The sequence below is a fragment of the Kogia breviceps genome, chromosome 2 (assembly GCF_026419965.1).
Source record: "Kogia breviceps isolate mKogBre1 chromosome 2, mKogBre1 haplotype 1, whole genome shotgun sequence".
NCBI classification, from domain to species: Eukaryota; Metazoa; Chordata; class Mammalia; order Artiodactyla; family Physeteridae; genus Kogia; species Kogia breviceps.
This window is the reverse complement of record NC_081311.1, coordinates 186291718-186314589: the sequence shown is the minus strand read 5'-3', so window position 1 is coordinate 186314589 and position 22872 is coordinate 186291718. Positions and strand designations below refer to the sequence as shown.

Here is a 22872-nt window from a genome sequence, read left to right as displayed (position 1 = left end):
GGCCCGAGTTCATGTAAAAACTGTCAAGTGAGTTAAGGGAAAGGGGAAGGAGAGAGAGGGTGAAGAAGTCCAGTGCAGAAAAAATTCAAAAATCGTAAAAGGAAAAGGGGGAACTTGAAGCCCAGAAGTCATTGTTTCCTTTATTTCAAAGGGAAAAACCTGCCTGATTCTCATCCTTTTGATTGATTAAGGCCCTGAATACCTCGCAGGCCCCGAGTGACAGTCCTTGAATAGACTCGAGCGAATAAAGCGCAGTGCTGAGCGCGGGGCTGGCACTCGGGGGTGTAAAGGAGGCGAGTTCGCTGGCACTTACCAAGTTATAAATAAAAGGCTATGCACAATAGCACCTTCTCTAAGGACAGACAGTCTTTACAACACTCCTGGCGTCATATCCTGCTGGGGACACTTCAGCTCCTAGCCAAGACTTTGCTCCTTTTATTTTTCCAGCAGTTTAGTCTCAATACCATAATAAATTCCTGAGAACAAATGCTGCAGCCGGGCAAAACTTTAACATATAGATGCATCTCTGCCAAAGCATTGGGGAATCTATACCTCCAGATTTAGAGCTGGGGCTTCCTAGAGAGGGTTTTTTAATCAAGAAGAGGAGACCTTTTTCTTTCTCCTCCCTTCCCCAGCCTTCAACTAACCAGTACTGGGGCCTCCAGCCACTACCTAAGCTTCACACTATCCCTGCCCCCAGACTGTGAAGACAAAAGAACTTATCAGCACACTCTGGACTCTTCCTGGGAGGAACCCCATAGGGGTGACCCTCATAATAAGCCTATGCCAAGGGGCATGGGCCAGAGGAAGGAAGACGAAAGATGTCTGGGGGCTCCAATGCCTTTTTATTGTAATTGCACCCCCTTCATTGGCAAGTAAGCCAAGAAAAATGGGCGCGAGGCAGAGCCGCAGGTAGAACAGAGACATAGACACACACAGAGAGATAGAATGAGAGGAAGAGTCCGAGACAGAGAAAGACACACAGAGATACACGCCGAGAGATAAGGAGACGGAGAAATAGAAAGTCAAGGAGAGAGAGACACACGTAGAGTGACAGACAGACGCGGACCCCTCTCCAGTCTCAGCAGCTGCCGTCTCCCTCGGACTGTCTCTCCCTGTTTCCGTGGGTGTACCCTTCTCTTCCCGGGGAAGAGGCGCAACGCAGGTTCCTCTCCGGGCCTGCCGAGGCTTCGGCGCCGCCGGGGATGGGAAGAGAAAGTGGCCGCTGTCGCCCAATCAGCGCGTGTCTCCGCCACCCGGGACGGTCTCCCCGTCGGCCAATCGCAGCTCAGGGCTCCTGACCAAGCTTTGGGTGAAAGAACTAATAAATGCTCCCGAGCCCGGATCCCCGCACTCGGTGTCACGACGGGAGGAGACTCAGGCCGGCCGCGCACCGCCCCCGGCCCCCCCCCCCCCTCGGCTCGTCGCGGCGCTCCGAGCCCCCTCCCCAGCGCTCCCAGCCGCGGGGCCGCTCGCCCAGCTTCGCACCAAACTTTTCCGCCCTGGGCTCGGGATCCTGGACTCTGGGCCCTCCCTGCCCGCCCCCTTCCCCGGTTCCACCTTGAGCCTCTCTCTGGACTGGGAGCGAGCAACCCCCTCCCCGTGTCCCTCTCGCTCCAGCCTTTTTGGGGAGGGGCTCTCCACGCTCGGGGGAGTTGCCGAGGGTCACCGGCGCCTCTCTCGTCTTTCTATTTCGCCTTCACCTGGATATAATTTCCACGCGGCGCTGTCCCCAGGATGACCACACTGGCCGGAGCTGTGCCCAGAATGATGCGGCCGGGCCCGGGGCAGAACTACCCGCGCAGCGGGTTCCCGCTGGAAGGTAAGAAAGGGCCTCAGCGCCGCGCAGATCCCGGGGCCGCGGCGGGGCTGCTCCACCCAGCCCCGGGTCTCCACAGGCTCCGCTGGCGCGTCCAGGAGCCCATTCCCGGGGTGTCCCCGCCCCAGGAGGGAACAGTCGGGCAAGATCCCGACTCGATTTTCTCTGGGCAAACGAAGCGCCCTTCTCTCCTTAACTCCTCGCGGAGCTTGGCCGTCAGGCCTGCTCCTGGGCCGTTCCTCTTTCCCCTGTTGTTTTGGAAATGCCGTGGTGGGGAGAGGATCCGGCGGCTTCCGAGCACCAGAAAGCAACTTCTCAGCGTTTTGTCCACCCGAAGGCATCTCACAACTGTCCCGGTTGCTCCCACGGTTGCTAAACTTTTGTTAATTCCGGAAGGAATTCCTTGCCGCGGCAAAGTTGTGGTGGTGTTTGGAAAATTTATTATTAATTGATTCATTAATTAGAGTTCCATTCATCTCCAGCGGCATCTCGAAGTTTCCACAACCCGTTTGGGGAACTGCCTTTCAGTTAGCCTGAAGGTTCTGGAATCCCAGGGAGGCAAGAGGATTTGCAAGCCCGAAACTTTCTAGGCAATTTGCGAGGTTGAGGCGCCCGAGCCGGTATGCTGACCGGGTGGCGTCTAGCCTTGGCCCTCAGTCCAGAGTAGCATGTAATATCCAGGGCACCAGCGGAGGCGAGGGGACCTGCGAGCAGACCCGACTGTCACCTCTGTCCCGAGATGTAACAGGTGACACGCACTGACACCTGCGGCTTGCTTTCAGGACCCTGTTTGACCTTCGGCTGCGGCCCTCTTAGCCAGAAACCCGAATGGCTGTCAGTTCCTCCAAGTGCCTTAGAAAGAAAGCTGCCCCAATTAGACAGGGTTTAGTGCGACTTCGAGAAACCCTGGGTGAACATCTTTCTGTCAGGAGGCTGTTCCAGCCTCAGAGTCTCCCCCCACAAGTTGTCCCCTTTCCTGGGCCCAGAGGGAAGAGAGTTTCACTGGAGCGAGTTATTTTGCCCTGGTTGTTCCCTTCACACAAGATTATGTGCCCCTGAATTCCTTAATAATTTGAACAAGTGTAGTTGAAACAGGGTCTGGGGCTGGGAGCCTGAATGGAGCAGTTTCAGTGTTGAGGCTGTAACATGGCGATTGGCCAGAGGAGTGAGAAATTAGGTGGGTTCATCTCTTGGGCTGCTCTCTGCTCTCCCGAAATGACGTTCTGTGCGTCTCTCTCTTCGCTTCTGCTCTCAGTGTCCACACCCCTCGGCCAGGGCCGGGTCAACCAACTTGGCGGTGTGTTTATCAACGGCAGGCCACTACCCAACCACATCCGTCACAAGATCGTGGAGATGGCCCACCACGGCATCCGGCCCTGTGTCATCTCCCGCCAGCTGCGTGTGTCCCACGGCTGCGTCTCTAAGATCCTGTGCAGATATCAGGAGACGGGCTCCATCCGTCCTGGCGCCATCGGTGGCAGCAAGCCCAAGGTGAGCGCATGGTCCTGGCCCTGGAGGCCTCCTGCCTGCAGTGTCCCGAGTTAGGGAAGAATGGGCAGGGGGCAAGGACTGCCATCGGGGGCCTTCTGAGGAGTTTTTCCAAATCTGAGAAGGTGTGTGTGTGAGTGTGTGTGTGTGTGTGTGTGTGTGTGTGTGTATTGGGGGTTGAAGGGAAGTGGCTAGAGTGCTGTCTTAGCTGGCGCTCCTTGATAAATGCTAAGGAAAAACTCCAGCCTTTTTGCAAAGGTGATAAAGCATTTGTTTTTCATGCCTCAGAGTCCTGGAATCCCCGTCAGATTATTTTAATAGGCAAACACCCAAAGTGTGCAAGCTGTGTGTGCCCACCTGTTGCTGGTTTCTTCCCCAAGTATCATCCCAGCTTTTCCAAAACTAATCCAAGGAGCCACTTCTGGTTTTTAATGGTTTCTCAATTCCCATCCGCAGTGGCCTCCAGTCCAAATTGTCTTCAAGGAGTCCAGAGCCAGGGTGATTTGTTTTCTTTGTAATGAGCCAATGACTTGGCTTTTAAAACGTACTTTGGTGCTATCCTCAAATTATTTTGGTTCTCCTTAAAAAAGGAAAGAGAATCACACTGGCTACAGCTGCGTGGGAGGCGATTGTATACGGTCTGCCTTTTCTTCTGGATGTGGAGAAAATCCAGTATGATTTTCTAGTTGCCACAGGGCAAAACCAAAAGAGTTCTGGTAAACTGAAGACTTCCAAACAACCGCCTCTCCTCCTGCCATGCCAGCCAGCCCCCTTTGCAACCTCTCTAAGAATCTCTGGAAACTCTTTTAATTGGGAAAAAAAAAAAAAAAAAGAGCCAGTCTCTAAAATTATCCATATTTGCTATCCTCTCTAATTTTTAAAAAACCTGGAGACTCACCTTTTGCATTTCATTTTGGTCTTCACCTTAGCTAAAATCTTGTGCTCCTTTGGAAAGACCCAGGTTGCAGATGCAAGTTGATTTTTCTGCTCCTCTTTCAAGCATTCCTTTTTTAGTTTCGTTTTCGTGTTGATTCCGTGTAAGGGGTTGCCTTTCTTTATTTCCATGGATCAGAAAGTCCACCCCTTCCAATGTGTCATACCTCTTCTTATTTTAAGCCGATTGAGGGGCTGATCTGGGGAGAAGAGTACCCAGGCTGCTTCCGGGTGAGATGGTTTCCTCTGCCCCTTTCTCAAGTACACTGCCCCAGAGAGCAGGGGTCCTTTTGCTAAGCAAAGGGATCTTCCCAGGGGGCGCAAGAAGGAGCGTCCCTCCAGGCCCGAGGCGGTGCGGCCGCCACATCTGGCCCAGAGGACTGGGTACCAACGCCTGCCTGCCTGTTCTCTTAAAGCAGGTGACAACGCCTGACGTGGAGAAGAAAATTGAGGAATACAAAAGAGAGAACCCGGGCATGTTCAGCTGGGAAATTCGAGACAAATTACTGAAGGACGCGGTCTGTGATCGAAACACCGTACCCTCAGGTACCAGGCTCATTAACGTCTTCCTGGGGCGAGGCGTCAGTCGCTATTATCCGGGCGGTCCATCTGAACCATCATCTGAACCAATGATCGATCTGGGCGATCGGAAGACGGCCCCTCCCAGGGCTCTGAAATATTTACGAGCTAGACGTTTTTGGCGTTTTATGGAGGGAGTGATGAGCTGCTTGTCCTGGGGTTGAGAGACCGCCGCTGAGGGCTCCCCAAAGAGGATTTCTGTCGAAGAGGCAGGGCAGGAAACGCGAGCCGGAGGCCAAGCGTTTATTAGTATTGATGTTCCCTTTTAAAGAGAAACAAATGTTTTGGTAATCCTAACCGAAGGGAGATGGGGCCGCGCCAACCGAGACTTCACCGTGCGCGCCAAGGAGGGGAGGCTTCGGCAACGGCCGGGATTTTTTCCCGAGAGTCCCGGGGCCCCATCCGGCGCCCCCGGCGGCCAGGGGGGAGGCGGAGGGAGAAGAGGGGCGAGCGCAGGCGAGGGCGAGGGCGCGCGGGTTTGTTTTTAATTAAAAGGAAACTCCCCTTTCCCCCCTGCGAGAACGAGATATTTCGGAGCATGGATTTGTTTACCAGACTGGAATCTGGAAAAAATAAATGGGGGAGAGTGCATTTTCTCTTGACTTTTACAATAGGAAACGATCCTGCAGTTGAAATTTAAACCCTTTATGGCCTCAAAAAAAAAAAAAAAAAAAAGAAAAAAGAGAAAAGTTGAATTGCAGGGGACGGGTCCGCTCTGGTTCTTCCTGCCTTACCGCGAACCGCGGCGCGCAATGCCTTCGGGTTGAGGCGGTGTGGTGTGGCTGGAGGGAGAAGTGTCTTAGCTTGGAGATCTAGAGACCCGTCTGTGGAGTCGAGGAGGGAAACTTCCTGCTGGAGAGAGCGGACCGAGACCGCGGTTCCCGGCACTAACCTGGAGGTGCGAGCTTTCCGGGCTCCCGGCTCGCTGGTCCTAGAGGCCGATTATGCGACGGGGGGTATGAGTAGGACGGTGAGGGGGGGTTGTAGAAGGACGAGGATGCCTAAAGACGCTGGAGGAGACCGAAGCAAGCTGTGCAGGGAAGGCCTTCTCGGCACCCCACCCGTACCCCGACTGGGGGCCGGGGGGGCCCCTTGCAGCGCGGCCTGCACGTCTCAGTCGTAAGCGCCCCCTTCCTCCTTCCGCCCCCAGTGAGTTCCATCAGCCGCATCCTGAGGAGTAAATTCGGGAAAGGCGAGGAGGAGGAGGCCGACCTGGAGAGGAAGGAGGCAGAGGAGAGTGAGAAGAAGACGAAACACAGCATCGACGGCATCCTGAGCGAACGAGGTAAGCGGCGGCGCGCTGGGGGGCTGCGCCTCCCCGAACTCCACGCTCTGACGTTGGGGTCCTGAGAGCGGCGCGGCCCCGCTCGTGTCAAGGTCCCTTCTCGCTCATATCCCCTGAAGCCGGGTAAGAGAGTTCAAGTGAAAGACCAGAGACCCTTACAGTGAACACAAAAATCTTTTCTTCTTCTTTTTTTTTTTTTCCTTTTTTTTTTCTTTCTATTTTTAAACCTTTCCTCCACACCACTCGCACGGAAGGCAGAACTGCAAATTACGGTCTGGGTGCGGGGCCACCCTGCTGCCCTCTGGGGTACGGGGCTGGGCGTCTCTGAGCGGTGGTGAGGCTGGGGGCAGTCCGTGAGCCTCCGGGGGTTAAAGGAACTTTTTCCGCCCTTAGGAAAGGCTAGGGTCTCCAAAGGGGTTTCCACATCAGAGGAGGGGGGCGCGGAGGGGGAGAGAGGGAGAGGGACGGGAACGAGGACAAGGGAGAGAGAGACTCAAAACTCTTTAAGGCAGTGGGGTCCCAAGGTTGCACCACATTGATTGCCTTATAAATGTATATCTGTAAGTTGGCTGTTTCTTGGTTTGTTTTAAATTGGTTTTCAAATGCGGTAGGGTTTGAGCTGTGCGTGTCTGGGAAGTAAAACAAGCCTTAGCTCTGGGTTACAAACCGAGGGGGTCTGGGTTCTTGGGCTCGCAGTGCCGCCACCCTTTCTCCGCCCAGGGGTGCGGGCCATTGTCTTCTTGTTGGCTGCGATCTGTCAGCCTCGAGAGGAAATCTCCCCCGCGGAGTCATAAGTGCAGCTTTCGGGCTGTCTTCAGACTCTAAAGGTACGCCCACTCCCACAGAAGAAAGCCAACCCCGTGGGAGTTGAACCTGGAAGGGTTCACGGCAGCAGGAGAGTCTCAGCCGTTTTGCGTCTCAGCACTTTTAGCCTTGGGGATGGTTGCATCTCCTCCAAAGCGCAAAGGGCCGGGAGTTGCCAGGTGCCCCCCACCCCCATGCGTGGCCTTCCCTCGCCCGGCACCGGGACTTCGTTGGGCTGAGTTGACTTTTGAGTTGCCCTAGAGGGGCAGGCAGCCCTCCAGGTGGGCTTGGAGCGGTCACCCACTTCGACCAGCTGGGTCTGAGCCCTCAGCCGGTGGCATCCAGGCTACGACTGTGGGTCGGGAAAGTGGGCGCTTCTTTTACCTTCATTGCTCAACTCCGGGGCGGACCGCTGGCCCTCCGGAGCGGCAGCTTTACAAATCAATGCAAACTCTGTACACAACCTCCAAGGGACCCAGATTTCAATGTTATAAATCTGAGCCACAGATTTCAGCGATAAACAGGTGCCTAGATGCCCGGCACACACAGGCAGTCAAGAAAAGACACCAAAACCCACAGCAGGTTGGGCAGGGGAGATACACGTGCTGTTGCTTCCCTCCTTCTAAAGCAGGGCCCTCACAAGGACTCAGTTTAAGCCCTTCCTTTTGGAGAGGTGCGTTTCTGCCCTGGTCTCTGAGAAGAGACCCCAGCTTTTCTTCTAGGTCTAGATGCATCATGGAGGTGCTGGGGAGGGAGGAAGGCAAGAAACCAGCCAACCCCAAACCTAACGGGCCCCTGCAGGCAGCGGGGCAATGAGCCCAGAGGGTAGGAGAGGCTTGGGAACGGGGGTGGGGTGGGGTGGGTGAAGGGTGGCAAGGCTTGGCTACTTGTTGCTGGAGGCGCCTGCTCCGCAGCTCGACAGCTCCCTCGCAGCACCGGCAACCGAGGCCCAGGAGACAAAACGCCCCAAATGAGCTGGTCAAACATTTGTACAACTTTTCCAGCTTTTACAAAGAAGGCCTTCTCTACACAATCTACACTTGGAGATGAACTTGGGAGACAAAGCCTGGAGAGTCCATTGAAACTCACACTTTAGCTCGGCCCAGACAAAGCTCCGGCTCGCAGCAGCTTGATGTGAACAAAGGAAGGCAACCTTTTTATAATTCAAGGAGAAAAGAAGAGAAAACAGCCCCACAAAGGGCCGAGAATAGACATTATGGGCTTGCAATGAGGGATGAATTATTCAATGAGCCCCAATAGCTGCTGCGCCAGGAAGTTTTATGGACTTTCCAGCGTGGAAAAAGTGGCCATTTCACCTACAAAATGTTTCTAGTCTTTTGGGCCGTCTAGCTGGGCCTGCTGCCATTCAAGGGCAATTGCTACCATTTTAAAAATCAGAGTATTCTCCCCAGAGGGGGCTGAACCGTTGAAAACACACACATACACACAACTCGGAGGCTGAAGTCTAATTTAATTTGGGGTTGTCAGGGAAGATGCAGCGTCAGTCTCTTCAGTGCCTCTAGCTCCCTTTCCAGATGAGCCCTGGAGGACAAGAGGGGCCCAGAGAAAGGACAGAGTGGAGTGTAGTTTGAAGGGAAGTTTAGAAACCTCAAAAAAAAAAAAAATTCCCCCTATCCTTTGGGCCGCAAAAGTCCCAGGCTGCCCCGCTTGGAAAATAGACTGAATGTTGATAAAGGGCTCTGAGCTCCCAGGCGGGGCAGGCGGAGCCTAGCTGAGGAGGGACGTTTAGGTGTCATGATCAGGGCGGCGCGCTCTCTCTGGAGGTTCCAGCTTCCTTTCCGGCCTGCCGGATGTTTCTGAGACTGGCTTTCCCGAGTACCTCTCTCTACTTGTCAGAGACTGGGACACAGGGAGAGAGGTATCCTGAAAGGGGTCAGAACGGCCCTCGTTTTCCTCTCCAGGGTCTTGTCCTTTCTTCTGGATGGCCTCTTTCACCTTCCCAACTTTGCCCTGTCCCTCGCCAAATGCAAGAGCAGTGCTTCGGGCCGACGCGGGGCGCTCAGGCCCGTGCGCCCTAGGCGCGCAATAGACGCTGTGCGCCCCTCCTGGATCTTTGCTTCCAGCTCTTTTGCCAGGGTGGAAGGAGAGGGTAGGGCAGCCAGGAACACCCCCCCAGCACCCTCCTCATCTCGCTCCCCCCCACCCGCCTCCCCCCACACAACCTTCCTCTCCCCAAGAGCCGAGCAGGCACGGCGGTAGGAACCTAGCCCCGGTCGCCGCAACTGGGGCTGTGGGCACGGCCCGCGCTGCGGCCACTCAATAGGCGTCTCTGTTCCTCCCCCGACGCTACGGAGCTGGCCCGCGGGCGCCGCCACAATGGGCCGGCCCCCACTCCTGCGCCCTGCGCCAAAGCGCCGCGCCGCCCCCTCCCCTGCGCTCCGGCCGGCTCGAAGCTTAGCTCGCCGGGCTGCAGCCGACTCAATTGCCTCCTTTATGTCCTTCTCACTTTCATCTAGACACAGCCCGCCTCCCCCGCCCTCTTCTTCTACTCTTTTTTCCCCCTTCCTTGCCTGAGGCTCACATTAGTGAAATTTCTGCAACCTCCCCCCATTTTTTTCTTATTTTAAAGAAAGCCCTTAACACAAAAGCAGTGACTAATCAATAGAAACTGCTCCTTCATCAACTCCTCCTCCTCCTCCTCCTCCTCCTTCTCCAGCGGCAGCAGCAGCAGGGTGACGCTTTTCCTGTTTGTGAGTTTTGGGAAACATTTTTGCTTTGTGCCGTAATGGAATTAGAGCACAGATGAGGACTGTAAATGGACACGCGACTGCAAGACTCTCGCTTAAATATTTAGATGCAAAGTTACAATTACTGACTTGTTGCTGCGGCTTTGAAGTGGCAGCTCGGGAGTGCAGGGGGAGAGAGGCCAGATTGCCAAATTGATGTTTTGATTGGGGCTGGAGATACACTTTCATAGGACTTTACCCCTTTTAAGAATCACCAGTGAGCGTGGGAGGTTTGCAACCATTTCAAAGATTGAGCCAAGAGACCCCAAGCATAGGTAGGTTGGAGCTTACCCTCCTTTTTTGAAACGCTCCCTTTCAATTTGATGTTTATGAAAAACAGTGCTTTTTTTAACTTGAGAATGTAAAGGTGACAAAAGTTTTGCTTGAGTTTGTAAACTTAGGAGCTTTTCTAAAATTAACGAGGACGACATCAACTTTTCAGCGGGACGTAAGATAAAGCAATTAGAAACGTACAGAAGTTGTAAAAGTCCTGGAACTATTTCGTTTCCAGTGGAATCATGAAAAGAACATTTTATCGTTAACGGGAGTGCTACTGACATCGAGGGGAGCGGAAGGCCGTTTCTTCCCTCAACCGCCCCCCCGGACCCCCCCAGCCTTCAAGTTAGCAGGGAAGGACATTTTGGCGCGAGGCAAAGGGCGGGGGGGTTGGGGCGGGGAACAGGCGGGGGCGGGGGAGGGAGGAACTTTCCCACAGATTAAAATCACGGGCTATAAGATCTTAGGTTTGTGGCATCGGAACCTTTATTAAAGTGGACGGCCCACTCTCCGAGTCCATTTGTCAGAATCACGAATTTGACCCCAATGTCGTCTCTGGTCTTTGGGGTAAATTTCATGTTTTCTGAAGCCCTTACAATACTCAACAAGGAAATATCATCCGTTTAAAAATGTATTGGAAATATCAAAACTTGAATTAAATTAAAACACCTCGCTGTGTTCTTTTCAAGGAGATAACGGTAACGATTTTCCTGTTGGACCGATTTGAAAGGAAACACCCGAGATCGGATCGTAGTTTTATTTTTCGAGGGTTTGTTTTGTTTGGTTGACTGCTGTAGGCTTACTTTCTAGCCTTATTGAAAACATGCAGATTTTCTAACTAATGCTTGAAATTGTATGTTTATTTTGAAGTTTGATTTGCTTGTTGATAGCACCGGAGCGGGGACGTAGGGGCTTCACGTGGGTAATAATTACTGGAGGGTCATTTAAGAGTCCTCAGGGCTGTGCAGTAAAACCCATCGGCGCGGTGAGGTGGAACCAGCAAGTGCGCGTCAGCTCAGGGAGCGGAATATGCGGAAATTAATCAGGTGAATACGAGCGTTGCCACGGAACTCAGGTTCAACATGCATGAATACATATATTTTAAGGGAAAAAAAATTCCTACCTAACTATGAGGTTAAGTGCTCACATTGTACGTAAATAAATAGCCAATGAATATTAAAAGCCTCAACGACAGACAGCAATAAACGGTGAGAGAGTTTGGCCAGAGCTGGGGCAGAGAAGGTTCGGTGGAGTCCTATGGCAGGTAACTTATTTATGTGGGTAAATAAAGATTAAAGAACCATTAAGAATGTACATATATAACTAACAAGACAGTAAAAGGCAATTAAGCAGTCAGTTTAATGCCTTATCTCACTGGCTGCTCTGGGGTTGTTTTACAACTAGGAATTAAAATCTGAAAAGGAAGTTTTCAGCAGCTCTGGCCAAATATTGATTAAGTAGCTGTTTGTTGATACCATTGTTACGCATTAAAAGGCCGGGATCCCGGCCTCTCAGTGGCCATCTTCCATTGTGAGGGATTCTTAACCACTGAGATCAAAGCGGGATCATTTCAACTTATCTGTCTTGGAAAATCCTCCTTTTCCTCTGAAACCTCTAAGGAGGATTGACTGAATTCTCTTTAAGAAACAGGAACCGAAACCAGTTATATGTCCTAGGTTTGCAGAGAAGAGATTCATGGGGTGTTTTTAATTATCCTATGGTGATTTCTTGTTTAGAACTTAGGCTAAGATGGTGAATTTATCATCAAATAACTTCTCTTTTGGGGGGAGGTGACGAGAGGCATGGAAGCTAAGATCCTGAATGTCACTAAATTTCTAAATATGGAAGTTTTACTGAAGTTACCTGCCAAGCTGGAATGATGTAAAGGCAAGATGCCAGAGTTTTGTGTAAAACTAGCTGGAGAACAATTAAATACACAGGAAACTGGGAGTTAGATTGACTGCATTTCTCTACATATGTTTTCACAATTTTTGTGTTTATGGATGGTTAGATGAGTCCCATGTATATTTTTAAACCTCCTACAATGTAGGAGCAGATATGTGTTTGTTTGTGTGTATAGTTCGTGTATTGTTAAAGTTTATTTATAAGTCGGTCACTATGAGTTATGTTGGCAGTAAACTATACCCAGTTGCACACACACACACACAAAAAGATTTATTTCTCCTGTAGGTTATACTTTCTAGAATCATCAGAATTTGAGGTAACAGCACAGCTTACCAATGTATATTCAGCACTGCTGTTGAATGCTAGGAAAAATATTTCCTTGAATAATTTTATGACTTTGTTGGCTGTTGATTTTTCGATGAACTGTTAGGCTTTTTTTGTTTTGTTTTAAGAGTTCAATATATTTGGATAGATTTTTCTTTTATTATGAGAGCTAAAATGCATGCGAAGGCTCTTTTGGAAATACCATCTCTGTGCTTAATTTGCAAATTCCAACAAGTCACTCTGAGGTTGTGAAATTTATGCCAGATTCAGTTTTGAATATTCAACTGAGCATCATAGATCTGCCTGTGTGCGGGATTTTCTTAATCCCTTTCTCTGTGTTCATTTCACTACTAAATAACTGTGCTTAGGGTTTTATTTTTATTTCATTTATTTTATTTTACTCTTATTCACTCTTTTTTAAAAAATAAATTTAGTTATTTTATTTATTTATTTTTGGCTGCATTGGGTCTTCTTTGCTGCACGCGGGCTTTCTCTAGTTGCGGAGAGCGGGGGCTACTCTTCGCTTCGGCGCGCGGGCTTCTCCCTGCGGTGGCTTCTCTTGTTGCGGAGCACGGGCTCTAGGCACGCGGGCTTCAGTAGTTGTGGCACGTGAGCTCAGTAGTTGTGGCTCGCGGGCTCTAGAGTGCAGGGTCAGTAGTTGTGGCGCACGGGCTTAGTTGCTCCGCGGCATGTGGGATCTTCCCGGACCAGGGCTGGAACTCGAGTCCCCTGCATTGGCAGGCGGATTCTTAACCCCTGCGCCACCAGGCAAGTCCCCTTATTCACTCTTGAACAAGATGAATCTTGACATACAGAGTCAGAAACATTAGTGGGTATTTTCTAACATTTTGTATTATAATCTCCCAATTAATTAATAATCTATCTGTGCTCAAATGTCCTTTGAAATAGTCCCAATCATTGCAGTGTGGGACAACTGCCTGAAACAGATTAAGCTGGAAGTGTGAGTCACTGCAGGTCTATTATGACTACCTTGTCCTGGGTCCAGATGCAGTGCTAGAGAGTTCTTTGCTGCATTTTCCATGTATACGTATATTTCATGTTTCATTTACATGTGGAGTTAAAGTGACTTTCCCCCCTTGGATATCAGGCTCTGTATTCATATACTGCCAGGGGGACAGCAGAGTCATACTCTGAGTGGGGCCTGATGTCAGTACCAAAGTAGAATTACTGGCTCAGTAACGGGCTATGTCAATTATATGTCAATAAGGCTGGAAAAAATAAACATTTGATACTATTGTTAAAAATAAAAAAGCACTGGCTGCCTCAGTGGGGAATCGTGATCAGAGAAAGTAAAAGGGAATTTCAGAAGTTGCCACTCTCTTGGAAGATGCACACCAAAGTGGGAACAGAGGACCATCCTCTGCTCTGTTGGGAAAGATTTTCTCGACCCGTTCATGCCAGTCTCGGCTGGAGGGTGGCACAGCTCAGTTTTCAGCTCTATCTTGCAGGGTTGGGCCAAACGCTGAGCTCCAACAGTGTTGACCTTTTGCTGGAATCGGGGTGTCTCTCCTTTTAGAAAGCTTCCCCCACATTCCTGTGATGGTCTCAAAGGAACAGAATATATGTCCTTTGCAGTTTGTAACTGGAAAATGAACAGTTATCAAAATGGCCGTTAACGTTATAAAACGATAGAAGCTTCACCATTGTCAAAGGGAGCTATGAAAACCATGGAAAATAGTTGTTGAAGACACTTGAGCAATAAAAGGCCTTATGAATTCATATCTTCAATGTCTGTTTTCCTTCCTTCCTGATAAAAACTGAGAAGAGACTAACAGATAATTTCTGCCCTGGAAATGGCCACTTTTCTTTAAAGAAGTAGTTGTACTTTAATAAAGAACAATGGTGTAACATTTCGAATTTGATTTGGTGCACATTTCTCCTGGAAAAAAAAAAAAAAATCCTGAGAAAGAATTTTACCTTGCACATTGCTTATAACAAAGTTCGTAGCATTTAAATTTTAGCTGCAGGATTTTAAGTTGAAAAAACCCCAAACAACAAAGAACCCCTTCTCTTTGCGGTGAAACAACTCAATCCAAGTAAGTAGTCTTGAGTTTTTATGTCCTCCTTCTTACTGCAGTGATTGAGAAATGAATCTTCCCCAGTAAAACAAACTAGAACTCATGACAGGCAGTAACAAACTAGCCATATATTTGTCTCCTTAAACCCATTTAGTGATTTGATTCTTATGTACTTTTATTATATGGCCAGCTTTACTGTATCTACAATAGCATATTAATATAAACTCTTGATTCGAGGAGCAATTTCCCACTCATTCTGGATCCGATTCCATTGGATTCTATTTTAAAATAGCTGATCACAATGCTTTGTGACAAGGATGGGAGACTCTTCTTGGCTGACTAACATAGGATTGAGGGAGAGGAAATACCACTGATTTTTCAGCATTAAAAATTTCCAGGATCATATTGAGAATTCAAATAGTATAGTTTTAAGGAGGCTTAAATGTAAATTTAAAAAAATTTTATAATCAGATGGTAGGCATATTTCTGGAAACAACTACAGAATTAAATGTACTTGGCTTTATGTCATTACATGCAAACAATAAGTAAGTTAGGGTAGAACAGCTAAGAAAGGAAAGTTAATGGCTGTGTGCAATTTATCTAGCAACATGGAATTGGTTTTTGTATACTTTCATAGTCAATGCTTGTATGGTCACATACAAATTTACATTTTTAACAGAAAGACTACATTTGTAGGCTTGTGGTTTTTATAGGTACACAGATAAACTAAGTACAGCCACCATACTCCTCATATCTTTTATCTTTTTTTTTTTTTTTTTTTTTGCAAACCCTAATATAGGCATTAACTTACTTCGGCATTGTCTGGGAGTATTAACATCATTTTTGTTTCCTTTATAGGGTCTATCTTCTTTTTGAAAAACATCTTGTTTTTAAACAATTATAGATTCATAGAGTCTGTCTTCAAACACATATTTTAAAATTCTTCCAGTATTCAAACATATTATCATGATTAAGAAAATCTTGGCCACAGGGTATGGGTGTGTGTGTGTGTGTGTGTGTGTGTGTGTGTGTGTGTCCCAATTACCATGGTTGAGCTTAACCTGAACTAAAGAAAATTAATTGGTCCAATTCATTTTATTATAAGAAAAGCAACAGGTTCCTTCTTTCTGAATCCCCCCTTGGCTGGTTTCCTGACTGAGGTTCACTAATACAAGTGAATATTTCTTGTCTGACTTAAACACACCCCAAAGTCCTTTTTCATGTCTTTGCTTGCCTTATAAGAGCATAGCACCCAAGGTAAAAGTAGTCTGTCTTGCATCACTGATTTTGCTCTAACATTGAGACCAACACATTTTGTGTGTGAACCCCTTGAGTTCTGATGTCTGTGGTAAGATGGGGGCACATTATACCAATTTCCCAGGGTGATATGAGAATAAAATGAGAAGATGCAAGTTAGGTGCAAGTTACACCTATCTCACAGGAAAACTCAAAATCTTGGGATAAAAAGCCTTCTGAACATGCAGAAAGTGACTAGCCTACTGGCAGATGGGCTCTGCCCAAGGGCAAATAGAAGCTTAATTCAGGCTTAGGAGCAACAATGAAGACCAACACACATACATGCACACAAGCACGCACACACTCACCAAAAAATTCACTTTCACTGATTCCAGAAAATTGAGTTTATAACAAACTCTTTAATATAATAGACTATATTGATTCTATAGTTTGAAAGATAAGAAAATTTGAAAACCACTTGCCCAGATGTCAAAAGATGTTTCTTAATTACTTTTTCTCCCGTTCTGTAGTTTACTCTTCTCTCTTAGACTAACTTGGCTGTTTAAAACTCTTCCGAATCAAACTTTGTTTTGTTTGTGTATTTGCACAAGTTCTTTTTCCTCCACTGGACTGACAAATAAGTTGCTTTTTGAAAGTGGATCTCACACGTACGTTCTTATTCCTGAAATCCTGGTGCAATGCTTCATTTTGTGGAATTGTGTTTGTATAATTTCTCATTGTGTCCCTTCTCCAGCCTGCTTCCTTGTTCTTAAATGTCTTTATGGCTCTGCATGTGAGATTGTGTGCATTCTTCTTTCTTTCTGCATGATTCTTCTTAATCCCTCTCCTTTAAAATTGGAGTTCAGAAATATTAAGGAAACTTTCCAAAACAGCGTTTGTTAAGCTGGAGAATACATTTCAATGACCTCTCTATTCAGTTTCCCTCTCTATCCAGCCCCCCAAAGCTTGGGACTTCTGTATGAGTAGGGTGCAACGCGAGGGTAAAAAGAAAGTAGCCTGGCTTGTAAGACTTGCGGGGGCCTGGAGAACTCCTGCCCTGTGGTTCTCCTGCTGGAGCAGCTTGCCAGTGCAGCCACTGGAGAGAAGGAAGGTTGTTTTCTTATCCCTGCATGCACTGGGCTGACCTGTCTCTGAAATAGGTCAGGCTGGGGCACCGCCAGTTTATGCAGCTGTCACGGCTTAGGCGTCTCAGCGGGCAGCCCGGCTCCTTGGCCGGTCGACCCCCAGTGAATTGATAAAAATTTGCTGGTGAGCCCTGGGCCTTCCTTCTGGACTGTGCTAGCCCCCTGAAGGCTTTTAGAGGCAAGGGGACTCCTGGATTATGGGGGCCAACTCTCAGCCTAAAAAACGAAAGCGTTCTTTTATTTTGAGGATTGCCCTCTTGTCCATCCCCTCAAGTGAAAAATACATGCGTTGTCAGATTGTATTTTTAAATCATATTTATTTTTGACCAGGTAAAACCTACACTCTGTACATAATTCAAAATACAGAAAAGGGCGCACAGTGACAAGTCTTCTTCCCACTCAGGACCCTCAGTATCTTGGCTGTCTTTCCAGAGAGTCTGCATAAACAAGCAATTGTATTTCTCTCTTAAAAGTATTCTCTCCTCTTTGTTTGCACAAACGGTAGCCCACTGTAGAGACTGTTCTGAGCTTTGCTATTTTTTTTTTTTCCACCTTAGAATATATCTCTGCAATCACTCCTCATCAGAGGCTGAGGGTCTCCTCAGCCTGTTTGTATAGCTGCATAGTATTCCATCCTATTGGCAAGAGATGATGTATTTAACAGCATTTAGAGTGTTTCCAATCCAACAGCACCATTTGGCACATGTGTGACTTTATTTGTAAAATAATTCCTCTGTGGTAGAGACAAAGGGAACAGCATTTGCGATTTTGAGAGCTTTGGTGGAATTTGGGTTCTGCATTGAGAACAAATGGTGAAGGAATGCTCACTAAACGTGGATTGTGTGCGTGTTTGCCTGTGGCCACTTGTACAAGAAAAAAGAGACACTTCCTTCTACCACTGTACGTAGGTAGGAGAATAGGTTTTGAAATTTCTGCTTAGGAAATTCTTCCAGTATTTTGGTATTTCTCCAAATGTAACATAATCTAAATCCAAGGAAAGCTTTTTGCTTTGACTTATTGGTTCCCCTTTTTATTCCTTTTTTCTTATCTACTGTTTATTTCACTTTGCCTCCATCAAAAAGGGTACACTTATGTTAAGCATTCTTATTTTTCTTTCTGCGCTGGAAAAATTATGGAGAGTTTTTAGAACAATTCAGAGACAACTTATTCTGATTGTTTAGTTACAAGAGAGAAATTGCCTCTCAGGGTTACCAAATTAGGTTTGAACTAGTAAGAAAGCAGATTATGTCTAATAAAACATGGTCTTGTATTTCTAATTTTTGAAGAGTGCTGGCCTGATTCTCTAGGGGTTTCTTGAGTTTGGTAAAGGTTAGTTTTAAATTTTATGAACTTTTAAGGGGTATGTATCCATTCCCTTCTAGGCACAGAAGACTTTTTATGTTTTTGCACATACCTTGCCTCCCTCAAATCATTTCAGCCCATTTTCCCTTAAATGTGATGCTCAGGAATTCAGTTGTTGATGCTGCTGAGTACCTGGCTTACCTAAGCTGGAAGTTCAAGTCTGCGGAATGAACCAGAAAGCACTGGGCTCCAACTATATGAGAAAACAACACTCTCCAAAGCCCCCTGAGAAAACTGGAGATGTGAACACCAGTACATATTTTAAAGTCAATATTTCAAGTCATTCCTTCTTAGGACTGGGCCTTTTGGAAACAGGAGAACAAGTTAGGGGCTAAAGATGTAGTATTTATTTATTTGCGGTACGCGGGCCTCTCACTGTCGTGGCCTCTCCCGTTGCAGAGCACAGCCTCCAGACGCGCAGGCTCAGCGGCCATGGCTCACGGGCCCAGCCGCTCCGCGGCATGTGGGATCTTCCCAGACCGGGGCACGAACCCGTGTCCCCTGCATTGGCAGGCGGACTCCCAACCACTGCGCCACCAGGGAAACCCCAGGATTTATTTTTAAAAATCAAAATCTTGATTCGTTTTTTTTCAAAATAACAGAAAAACAAAAAACAACTCTTCTTTCTTGACTGTACCTGCAGCCAGCCCCACAGCATGTAGCACTATTCAGCCAGACACAAGGCGGGAAGGTGTGTTTTCCGAATGCTAGAACTTTTGTCTGTGCTTCGATAGAAACAGCCAGCTGGGAACGCTGGTTCTCTTTCTGTTTCCCCTCTGACTGCCTTACGGAACTCCAGAGGAGTCAGTTGGGGATGTAAACAGGCCTGGCATTTAGAACATCTGCAAAGAGCTGAGAAGAATCAAAAGCAGCTTTTTTTCCCCCCTCTCCTGGCTCTGTGCATAATTTGGATTGAATCAGGCCCATAATTTGTGACATCTGATTACTACCTGCAAAAGTATGCAGCTCTCCATGTAGGAAGGAGGGTCTTGGGAGGATTAATCCCAACGAGGAAAATTGTGATTTGTTTGTCAGGTTGCTGTGAGGTTCTCAACAGAAATTTAGACCACGTAAAACCAGTGGTGTTCAGGTCCACATCAGCAGAATAACCACTCTTTAGATTCTCAACACGTCCTCACATTGTTCTCATCACACAGGTGAAGGAGGTAGCAGGCTGAGACATTCTCTGGGGAACTGGCTCCACATCAGGGAGCAGGGGTTCCGGTGGGAGAGCTGCCCCTTCTCTTCTGATTTGTAGATTTGTAACTTTTTAAAATAAAAAGAGACCCATGAATGCATCTGGGGAAACACTCCAACTTTCCGTTGCATGATTCCCAAGTGAATGGGATCTCAGTGTCTGAAATTATTGGTTATATTTTGGAAATTTTTAAGACATAAAACCCTCTCAGACCATTTCTGAAGGGGGCTGGGAGTCCATTTCAGGAGGTCGAGCGAATAAATTGGGTCCCCTCACAGTGCATCCAGGGAACCTGCAATATGCCAGTGCAGAATATGATTTGGGAAGCTATCCAGGGTGGAAACTTTCCAGGTGGTAGATTTGCTTGACTTTTGCGCAGATGGGACACATCCGGGACTTGTATGCATGCAACACACATTTATCAGAGAGCAGTAGAAAGGCAACTTCTATAGCTTCTTACCAGAAGCCAATGTCTGCTTGTGGTCACTGGCCCTGCCAGGCTCTGAATACTGCTGAATTTTTGTCTGAAAGAAGAAGGCAAATGGAGCACTGGGAATTTAGCATCAGGTCAGAAACTACAAAGAGCCTGGCTTGAGAGTGCAGGGGCAAGAGGGTTGCCTGGGTAGTGGAATGCCCCCCATTCTACAGGGAATCGGCTCCAGGTAGAAGGCCAGGGTGGAAACTCAAGGCCTGGCTTATTTTGAATTAGCTTCCAGGCTTTTGTCAGTGAACTTTTTGGACCTCAACTTCTGTCTGTCTTCTTCCTGCCTGTGGAAAGTGTCAGCTAGGGTTTCTTGGGGCATCCTGAGTGCAAAGCCAGTTGGGGGCTAGGAAGGCCACCTCATCTCATTTTCATCAGAGGCTCAAGAAGTGGGTGTGGAGACAAACAGATCTTGTGTAGGTCAAGTACTCATTCCCTGGCACAGCTTTGTGTCATGTGGTTTGTCCTTTTTAGACAAATTGAAACCAACGGCCACTCTACAGGCTTGCATTCCCGGTGGCGTACTGGGACATACCTGGGGCAGATAAGGAGAGGAACACTTTCCTTACTACAAAATACAAATGACATAGAGAGCCGAATTTGGTCTGAATCTTTGCTGGCTGGCGAGCTTTCATCGTTTTATTGAATTACTATAATTTAATGTTACTTGTTTCAAGCAATGATGTTTCCCCTGAAATGAATCCTTTTTACTTATTTATTTTTAAAATTGAAAGCTCAAATTAAATTCATTACGAAAGACAATGACTATCTTTCACATTGATATTTCTGGTGCTTGGAAAATCCTTTTGGAAAAACTTTAAGAGACGGTCACTCAGACTGTAGTTTACAGGAAATGATGTTACCGGAACAAGTTTGGGTTTTGTACGGGGATATTTGATAATCTCCCTGCCCCCAATCTTCCGTTCCCAAACCCTGTGAAAATGTTTCTCTTACTTTCTTTTCACAAAGGACTCGATGGGCTGACCTTGGGTGAGAAGAGGGCAGTCTCAGCTGCTGTTCCCTCTTCTTTCCTGTCTCCCCAACCCCTGTTCTGCTTCTACCTGGCTTCCACACACATACCATTGCTTCCACCGAGCTCTACCTCATTCACATTGACTCGACCAATTGCCCTTCCTAAGGATGCAGTTTCCAAAAGGCCCCTGGGAGCAGATTGCCTGGCATGGGGGAATGACTCCGCACCGGCAGAATTCCAGGTACCCGTGTAGGAAAGCTTTTTGGTTGGGGCAAGGCATAGGTTTCTGTTGCCCCTCCAACCACACTCCAGCAGATCCCAACTTCACTGTGGATGGGCAGGACGAGTTCTGCTATGAGGAAGCTCTTTGTTGGGGAGCATGGCCTTCCAGGGCGTGGTACTCCATTGAGCTATTCTGGGGGAGGCGGAGGCAGGTGGGGACCAAGAGCATTTCTCCTGTAGGTGGATTTTCCACACTTCCTGGATGCCAGGGAAAGGACTTGGCTTGTGTCCTTTGGGTTTCTTGGCAAAAAGCAGGGCCAGAGGAAGGACATACAGCATCTGTTCTGGCTTAGGGCCATAGACAGGCAGGGCACTTTGGGGCCCATCTGGCCTCTGAGCCTAAAACCTTCTAAGGAGCAGAATATTCATGCTTCTAGTGGTGCCTGGACGATTGTCAGAAGTCAGAAGAAGTGAGGTTCTCCTCTTCAGAAGGAGTAGGGCCCAAGGGGCATCCATGATGCATCTACTGGCTGGGAGAGCTTCTGGAAAGTGCTCTGAAGCACTTCCAGGCATCTTCTGGAAGGCCAGAGGCTCCTGGACTCTCAGTGCTGGGGTCCTGGAGAGCCTCAGGAACACATTGCTTTGGAGGATGTAAGCCACGAGGGTCCCAGAGGGACAGCTGGCATTTATTCCACCTGTGATATATGGGGTTCAGAAACAGCCTGCTGTGTTTGTGGACTCTGATGATCTTGGATTCCTGCTGAGCCCCGTAGTTGGCATTTAGACTTGATTGATGTTTTGTAAGTATTAGGTAATGACAGTAGATACAAGCATCTAGAAACAGCCCACATCTCCCCCAGGCCCTCGCAAGTGGAGGATGAAAGAGGAGTCCTGGTCAGAGGTGGGTTTACCATAGAGCTGAGGAACCTTCAGTTCCAGGGCCCCTCACCTGTGTGTATATCCCTTCCAGGGGACCCCTAAATGATAAAAACTTCAGGTCCCACAAAAATGCATCTACCATTGTCCTCATTCAGTTTAGGGTGGGAAAGGTCGAGGCTAAGACACATGGGCTCCCTGTGCATGGAGTATGGACCTGGCACAGCTGTGTGTGAGAGCATAAAGATAATAATAATAATAAATAATAATAATAATACTGATACTCAGTTACCCTCCACTTGTATCTTGGACTTTAGAGTTTCTAGGATACCTCCTCATTTCTTATGCATTATCTTGTTTACTTATGGAGCCAAAGTCTGGGTCTGGCAATCCAGAGCTGCTGAGAATTTACCCATGTGGCCCTTACGCTACACAGCATCCTCATTCCTTGCAAGGAGCCCCTTAGAGGGATCATGGACCAACTCCTCACAAGAAGCTGAGGAATCTCCATCCACTCACTGGTTACAGGCAGGTGGGTAAGACTCTAATTCTGGGGGGCCTTTGTCCTGGACCTCAGCTGTAAAAGTTGTATTAGGCAATTTTTAGATGTTTCTTGTAGGTCTCTGAAACTATCACTGTGACCAGGTCGCTTTCCAACTCCGGACCTCATTCTCTCTTCCTTTGAAAAATGGAAGCGTTGGCCAGGTGAAGGCAACAGTCTCTCCCAGCTCTGGCAGGTTGTGGCAGCTGCGGCCATGTCCAGCTCTTGGTAGACATTGGGAAGCCCCAGGCAGCTGTTTGAGGAAACAGTGGGGCCTCCAGGCAGTTGGGGAATCGGGGCAAGAATGGAGAGGCCCCTGGTGGCCCCTCGATGTCTTAGGAGGTGAGCAACTCCTACTTGTCTTACCTCTGGGGGGAAGGATGCCCTTAGGTGCCGGAATGGTGGGGGTGAGGACTTGCTGCGCCATTGACCAGGCAGACACCCTGGCTTTTCCCCATCCACACAGGGAAATGCATGGTTTTTGGACCTCCTGTCATAGCTGTGGCTTCCAGATGAGGCTGGAAAGGCCTGGGGGTGTTGGTTAGAGAACTTCTCCTTAAGTTAGAGTTGCTTAAACAGGACGGTAACATTCCTTCTTTCAAATCATCTGTGCCTAGACATTTTTTCCTGTGACCAGAG

The 22872-nt window shown here is 48.1% G+C and overlaps 1 protein-coding gene across 2 annotated transcripts in view; it reads left to right on the top strand.

Annotated features, from left to right (window-relative positions):
• Positions 1 to 1737: 1737 nt before the first annotated feature.
• Positions 1738 to 22872, top strand: part of PAX3 (paired box 3) — a 92797-nt gene continuing 71662 nt past the window's right edge. Inside the window, exons 1-4 of one of the 2 annotated variants that reach the window (XM_059055246.1) lie at positions 1738 to 1822; positions 3075 to 3310; positions 4657 to 4786; positions 5970 to 6104. In XM_059055246.1, the coding sequence (XP_058911229.1) occupies positions 1738 to 1822; positions 3075 to 3310; positions 4657 to 4786; positions 5970 to 6104 (586 nt within the window). The remainder of the gene's footprint in view (positions 1823 to 3074; positions 3311 to 4656; positions 4787 to 5969; positions 6105 to 22872) is intronic. The other variant, XM_067027557.1, reaches the window with a different exon arrangement.